At 38.8% G+C, this 8,111-nt stretch overlaps 1 protein-coding gene across 1 annotated transcript in view; it reads left to right on the top strand.

Annotated features, from left to right (window-relative positions):
• Positions 1 to 6,877, top strand: part of LOC124309459 (probable serine/threonine-protein kinase kinX) — a 65,331-nt gene extending 58,454 nt beyond the window's left edge. Inside the window, exons 2-3 of the mRNA XM_046773123.1 lie at positions 1,496 to 2,408; positions 2,950 to 6,877. Of these exons, the coding sequence (XP_046629079.1) occupies positions 2,109 to 2,408; positions 2,950 to 5,019 (2,370 nt within the window). The 5' untranslated portion in view covers positions 1,496 to 2,108 and the 3' untranslated portion in view covers positions 5,020 to 6,877. The remainder of the gene's footprint in view (positions 1 to 1,495; positions 2,409 to 2,949) is intronic.
• The last annotated feature ends 1,234 nt before the right edge of the window (positions 6,878 to 8,111 follow it).

Raw genomic sequence — 8,111 nt, 5'->3', positions numbered from 1 at the left:
ATATTATTTCCCGACAAACTTATATCTGCTAAAATCTGCATTAATTACATATGATGAAATTTATCTCGTTATTGATATACACAATATACACGTATACTATATACATGTTATATTTACATAATATAAATATAAATCATCGCATATAGGCCTGTTATAACATGAAAGCAAGCAGAAATAAACGTGACTGATAGCAAAAGTGTATTGCAAAACAAAAACTATAGAGCTTAGAAAGGAGAAAAAGTTGAGGAGATTAAAATCAAAAAACTATCGAAGTTGTCCAATCGTCGATCTCAACTTTGACCTAAGGTCAAAATAATGTTATTCTAGGAAGCATTCCAAAATTAGAATTGATTTTGAGCCTTTGACAATCAATTTACAAATTGATTTACATACTATCTTTGGCAAATAATTGTTAAAATATCTTAAATAATAATTCCACTGGAGTCCTTATTTAGTAACGGTTCGCGTTTGTTTCTCAGTTGGTAGAATAGCAATAACTCACATCAGGGGATCGTGGGGCACAACGGCCGCCCTGAAATATTTGTCAAAACAAAGTTCTGTTCAATAGTTTTATAATTGCGAGTTTATAAGCGATTTATAAACCGAATAGAGTATTTCGGATGAGATGGAATACTTTAAAAGTTTTAAAAAATAAAAGTATTTTTTTAATCATTTTTTTGGCGGGGATCTATGATGATGAATTTGTTCAAGATGGATCAAAGCAACTTGTACCCGGTGTTTAAAAGCCACAAAAAATAATTAGCGTCTTAAGGGGTCCGTCGTGCCCCACATTCCCCTATATCACTATCACTACTATTGCTATCATCGTTATTATAATTATCGTGCTACTTGTTATTCTTATTATTGCCTTCATTTTCATTGTTATTATTTTTTGGCGTAATTTATTTTATCCGTATCGTAGATACATGATATTTGATTTATTTACACAGTTGTACTTTCATAAAATAAAAATGCTTTTATTACTTGAGTAAGACTACTATGATTATTATTACCATCACCACTTACCTCATCATCGTATAGCGTAAGCGAAAATTGTCCGGTACATGGGTCCCTATAAATTCCGACAAAAATCTATGACATATAACAACCCTTCAAATTTGAAGGCTTTCTGAAATCCATAGATTCGAGATCTTCATATCTGATGGTATCATATTTCTCATTATTGTTTCTACTTTCCATGAAATTCTTTTAGTGAATTCTTCTGGTTATGCAGTTCTGAAAATTTATCTGGTTATGAACTGGTTGACTTGCATTTCTAGGTGCATCTTTCACCTTTTCACATACACAGCATGCGTGAGTAAGAATTGAACTAAATCGAGTGTAAACGAGATACGTAGGAGAAATATCTCCGATCGTCACGTGTACGTGAAATCTGTGTTGTTTCCTATAGCTAGCCAGCTATTGTTTTGTGTTTAATATTTATTCCTGAAATGCGTTGGAAAATAAATAATTATGTTTGTTCAATAACTTGAAGACGCAACCTAAATCGGTAATCCCATTCGTGAGACCTTCCAACATCTCTGCAGGTGGGATTATAATACTTGGTGATGGTACAATCACAACGCCTATTATGAGAAAAGAAGTACTGCTTAACTACCTGTATTTCTGTGCCCTGTCAATATTATCTCAATCAGCTAGCTGTCTAACTCACACATTGGATTCAGCCACCAGGTAAATATGGTCCTGAGAAATTGATCACAGAATATTAATTTGAGATTTTACTGGACTTCAAGAAAACATTAGCAGATCGATTATTAGTAAATGACATTCAAAAACATACATCAACGTTTCACTCCAGTGTAGTTCCTTCTTAATAACTGAAGCCGTCTCAAGAAAATGTCGATTTGTAATTCTTGAGATGTTTCATCTTGAACATTTTATCAATTTAATCTTTGATATGAACGTGAATTTCACATTTACTTGTACTGTATTCCAGTAACGATACTAACGCGGTGTACAATAAAAGTTCGTAATCAAATAACGATACCTTAAATCATTCCGATGATACTTGTAATATTAAATTCGTTTGAAGCTCCTCTGGCAGTCAGGTCTACCATAACGTGAAACTAAAAGAAAACACGAGACGGATGAGCGATGAAACGGATCAAAACATTGAATATGGTCAGCTAACCGACAAGCAAGACATTAGCAATGTTAACGAAGTACCGATTCGTCGAAAGCGGGCAATTCGAGACGCAGGGAGTGCTGTCCCTCTTGGTGGGTCGTCAAATCCTTCCCGCAAGGCAGGGCTGATTCCCGGAAAGCAACGATTCAAGAAGGCCAATCATCCAATTGATGGCAATGCTGGAAAGCTGTTAAACGACAAAGGGGATCTGAAAAGGAATTCTCCCGCGAAATTCGATGCTTCGGGAGATCGTGCTGATCAGGTAAATTAATTGGCATAACTATACCATTTACAATTGCATACCGAGAGAAGACGGTGAAAATTAACAGAAACTTGCATACTGAGTAAGTGACTGCGTATAAAATCCTTTGGATCGCGAGATAATACCGCGGCAAAACTTTTACCTGCGAAACAAAGGGAGCCTACCAATCGACATGTAGCACGAGATGTCCAATTCTTCTACTTCAAATTGCCATTTGAAACTACGTTGTTGTAATGACTCGAAGCAAGTCATCAGTCATCACCCAATTGAAAATGAAGGCTTGCCACGCCTTCCCAAATTACTATAATCATTATTTGAGATCTCCTGGGCCTGAAAAAATTCGCATCACCTATATAAAATCCATAACACTTGTTTGGCAGCTTAAACTTGAGGAGACTAACCTGCGTGAAAACATGACAATACTCGGGCATGTGTAGTTAGATGCTCAATCTGTGAACTTTCACAGCTTTTTCTCGGTATAAATTTCATAAAGGATAACTCATTTTATTTCCCTTAACTTCTCGACTTTGTCCTTTGTAAGGATAAGAGAGATCTTCGCAAGCAACAAACCACATCTTCGGAATTGTCGCAATCCAGGGAGGAGGATAAAGTAAAGTCCGGTAAAAAGGAAGGGAAGAGAAATTCCTATTCAATGAAAACAATGAAGCCGAAATCCAGGGCAATTAAGCAGAGTGATCTCATGACTCGGAGCTCTCTTGCAAAGGTGAGAGGCCTCGTACACGACAAAGGTGGTTATTCTGCTGTAAAAGATGACGCAAAATTGCACGAGTCGGAGTTTGACAGCAAAAACCTCGGGGATGAAGCCGACCTTGAACAAAAATCTACAGAGTATGAAGAAACGGGTGATGATGAAGACTTAGAAGCACCGGTCGGCTACAAGGAAAATGCACCGGAAGTTTCGCAGAACAGTGAAGAGTCTGAAAAAGTTGATCTCCCTCAGAATTCAGCGGAAGATGATGATTTTTATAATCAAGAAGTCGATAAGAGAGAAGCAGAAGTCTTAGAAGAAGAATACGAGGGTGTCGATGATCAAGACGAACCGTACGGGGATACCGACGAAACGGATGATTCTAACATCCAGGGCGCAAAGATTAGACCAGAAACGTCACTTTCAGAAAAGGCCGAAAAATCCGATAGCCGGGTGAAGAGACACGACACCGAAGCCAATGGAGGTAGTTCTGAAAAAAATGACACAACTAACCTGAGCGACGATGCAAAAGGACCTCTGGAGCGTCTTGGAAACCTGGGTGAGGAATCTCTTGATAATTTGAAACGGGAAACAGATCAAAATTCAGTCGCGGTATCATCGAGTTCCAGCCACGAAGCACAAGAAGACACTCTAAAAGGCCGGGAAGAAACAAATGAAAGCTTAAAACAAGAATCGATGAATGTTGATACAAAATCCGACGCAAGCGTGGACTGGGATGCGAAAAGAACCGGGGACTCTTTTAGTGATGATATGAAGAAGGAATCTAAAAACTTCGCTAATGATGACCTGGACACTGATTACGAGAAAAGAGTCGAGCAACAGATCCAACAGAGGATAGACTCAATAAAAGAAGAAATCAAACGGGGTGTAGAAGAGAAGCAAAAAATACGCGAAATCGAAGTGAACAATGCAAAGTATGATGCAATGCAGAGCGAGGATGAAGAGGACGAGGTTGAGAATAATCAAAGTTTAGATGCACCAAGCGAGCGGAAAAGTGTTTCAAAACGATCAATCATCGACGGGATTCGAAGGCCACACCAAAAGGCTAAACGACATATTTTAAAAAGAGTAAAACGCTCGAGCACCGCAGATGAAAGACAATTGCGTGCTATCGAAGGTGTCGAAACCCTGGATCCCGACGTCCTTGTGAAGGCTAAGCTGCGCCACGAAAGCATACGCAAACGGTCTGCGCCAACTTACGGCGCAACTGACGAGGACGCTTCCAAAATGTCGAGATTCCCAATCAAAAGAAGCATCGTCCCACGCCAAGTTTACCTCGTCAAGAGTGAGCCGCAAATATCATCAACAACGAACAACCGAGAAATCAGGAATCCGATAATCATACCCGAACAAGCACAGGCTAATATCGATGATGAACTGCCACCAGGTGTTTCATTGGACCAGAGTTTACTCGAGGACACTTCTTCTGCTGTTAATAATAGACTCAAACGTAGTCCGGAACGGTTCGCGCGACGCAGACGTGCTAGCGCAGTTATTCCTGAAAGCGGAGTCGCCTTCCTTGGATACAGACCGCAGGACGACGACGAGATTGACGAAGGAAGTGAGTTTGATGATGACAGCTTCGAGGACGGAAGTCCGCACCTTGCAGAGGACAGATCAAGCTATGCCGAACCCTACGCTATTCGTGCCCAGTACCGCGGTGACGAAGCCAGAAATGAAAGCCCATCTGAGTTCCTTTTCGCTGGTGGCGAGGATGAGCAAACTGACTTTCTGATGCGGCGCAAGCGCGGTGAAATTGACGAAGATGAGCAACCAGTTCGACTTCATGGAGGTGGAGCTCTTGCCAGACGGCAAGCGAAGGCGAAGTCAAATCAGATGCAATCAGCACGGGTAAATAGTATATATCTGGGGGAAAAATGACTGGATCAAATTGGTACATCAAATCTGGACCAATCCAATTGGACGTAGTTGAATATAATTGTAGATTGCTTGGATCTGGTTAGATATGTTGTCAGACTTAACTATACATATTGCAATAATGGTGGATGCAATTATAGTAATAATTGGATCTGATCAGACCACGGGCCTGATTCTGTGACTTGTATCATCGACGACAGTGGTGATAAAAGTCATTCTGACTTTGAAATCTGACACTGACGTGAAATCAGTGATAAAAGTCGTTAAGATGAATGACGAAGCAGCTGTAACCAGAAAATTTCCTTGTCTTCGTGGAAAGAAGTACAGATTCAAACAGCAACCCTTAGCGGATACAGTTTCAACAACAGGGATGCATTTATCCGACGCGATATAATTATATCTGAACCGTTTGACATCTTGTACGAAATTTTACAATATCAGGTTAAAATTAAACAAATATAACCTCGTATTCTGCTAACTTCAACAATCCATTTTCTTATGTACCTATGATGTTTAAATCAGATTGTCGATAAAGACAAAATTTAGATCCAATTATATCTGATGGCTTCAATCAGGACAATCTAGATCTACTCATCTTTTCACGGGATTACCATAAATAAAACGAGAGTAAACAGCGTAGGTGATGTCATTGAATAATTTTTTGTCCTGAATATAAAAATACTTATCAAAGTCAAATTCTTGGTGGTGCAAACACGGGAAGTCATCGCATTCTACATCTGAGGTAAAAATGTAAAATGTCGATGTCAAGCGACTTCAGTATTCCATGTTGGGATTCCATCGCACGAGTTCTTCAAATTTTTGCATTGCTCTAACCTGAATAACCACCCCACGTGGATACATTTAATGCAATGGGAATATTACTCGGGGCGTAGCGAAGTAACGATAAATATAAAACAAAAATTCATCTGTGAACATTTTAACCTGACATTTATACCCGAACATCCATTTGACTGTATAAGATGATAATCACTTCGTCCATAGAGACCAAAATAACATAGTTTTCGCGTGAATTTTGCAACTGTCAATGAATTCATAAGGTATCATATTGACTAAAAGATTTATTTAAATGACTGTTCCTGGGTAGCTATTTCGAGACAATCATTTTCAAAGATGTGATACAGTTCAGGACATGCAATATCTGGTATACATCATTAATCATCTTCCAGCATCTGAATTACGCAATTTAGCGAACGAAAAATTGGTGGGAAAAGTATTTGGTTCGAGTTTGAGGTCATATTAATCTGACACTAAAAATTTGAAATTTTAAATCTGCACGCTGTTAAAATGATTTTAATATGAAAGCATGGCGTGATTGATCACATGACTATCGTATTACACGTAATGATACAACTTTCTTCATACGGTTTGTACGTTCGGTTCAAGCGACTTTCAAAGACCTCAGTACTCGTATTCTTTAATAAAATTCATTGATATAGTTGTGCTATTTTAATACTCGTAGTATCTGGCTAAAGTATCATACTTTTTTCACCAATGGACACAGATCACGTCAAGAAAGAACGTGATGGAAAGAGATAAGCGGCACTCGGTAAACATGATTGACGAATCAAAGTCTGAATCCGTGGCATCTTTGGTGGGCAGCTCACAGGAATTGAGCCCTCGACTGGCGTCCGAATATCGAGAAGCCTTCGGCGGCCTGCAAAGTGATCCTGGCGGAGGGCTTGCCAGATTTAAACGTGTCAAGCGTGCTGTTCTTGGCAGCTCCTAGTTTAGACTTTTACTATTTAAACATTAAGACTATTATACGTTATACTGTATAAGTCGCATCAGCTCAACTATACATATCTATGTATGAAATAAACCGATATACAGAGACAGAATTAAAATAATACAAGCAATATACATTCGAATAAGATTTATTTTTGAACAAAAAGCCAAATCATTGTACGAATAGATCATAAAAACTTATCCTGCTGTGATCGGCTGCGTATGGGAAAAATAATTGAATCTTTCATCTGCAAAGCAGGGGAGCGAAGTTATTCAAACTGAAGAATGAGGTATCAAAATCAAACGTGTCAATTGCCAAACTGAAATTATGTTGTTACAACTCTATGAATGGCAAAGGTAAGAAGGACTATCTCCGTGTATATAAAGTGTCCGTAAAGTAGAGGGAAACTAAGATGGCGCTGCTGCAGCAAAAGGTCCACACAGCGCTAATCAGATTAAACTCGATTGAACCCTGATTGCTAAACGCCGATCAGATTGTTTCCCTTATTAATTAAGAGCGCCATTTGTGGTAACTTGTTGAACTACTACTGCTTTTTGGTGGACACTTTTTCGATGGAAAATCCATATCAGATACTTCTCCTTACCTTTACCCTCCATAGACAACTCATAGCAGTACTCATTGAATTAAGAATAAAACGTTGCCAAACTCTCCCGAATCACTACATTGACTGTTTGATATCTACTATTACGATTATAAAAAAAATACATAACCTAAAATATAACCTAGAGCTTGATATGACCGGCTTGCATGGAAATCCGAGAAGGCTTTCACCGTTTCGTCGTAGTACATACTATATTCTTCTGCACGACAGTATGATTAGTGTCAAGGACGTATTACATCACGAATCCCCGTGAAATCACTCATGGAAGAAGGGCTGCATCGCGGAGCATTCAACTCTTCTCTGTAGCATCATTAGAAAAAAATGTCTAGTAGTAGGTGTATGTTGTTAGTGGGAATTTCGGATTTTCAAACGCAAAACTATAGGTTTAATCTTCCAATTTCAAGTAAAAAAAGTGTCGGAAAATCGGTCGACGGGTTTGGATTTCATTCATGTTTTAAATCTGTTCAGTTTTTTTGGCCCACCCGGTATATTTATTCTCGTCAACAACTCAACATGCATGCGTCTTCTGATCCGATTGGCACGAACATCGATCTTTGCTTACATCGCATAGTGAATGCACGAATCCAGCATAGTCGAAGAGTACAAAATTTTGCAAAATTCATGTCAATTCCCTTGGGGTTTTCTGGCTATTAGTCCTGAACATTTTATTTACGAAAATCCAATACTATGTAAGTATTAACTCCAGTCTACTACACCAAGTAAAAA

This window comes from Neodiprion virginianus, chromosome 7 (assembly GCF_021901495.1).
Source record: "Neodiprion virginianus isolate iyNeoVirg1 chromosome 7, iyNeoVirg1.1, whole genome shotgun sequence".
Classification (NCBI taxonomy): Eukaryota; Metazoa; Arthropoda; class Insecta; order Hymenoptera; family Diprionidae; genus Neodiprion; species Neodiprion virginianus.
This window is presented reverse-complemented; position numbering and strand designations above follow the sequence as displayed.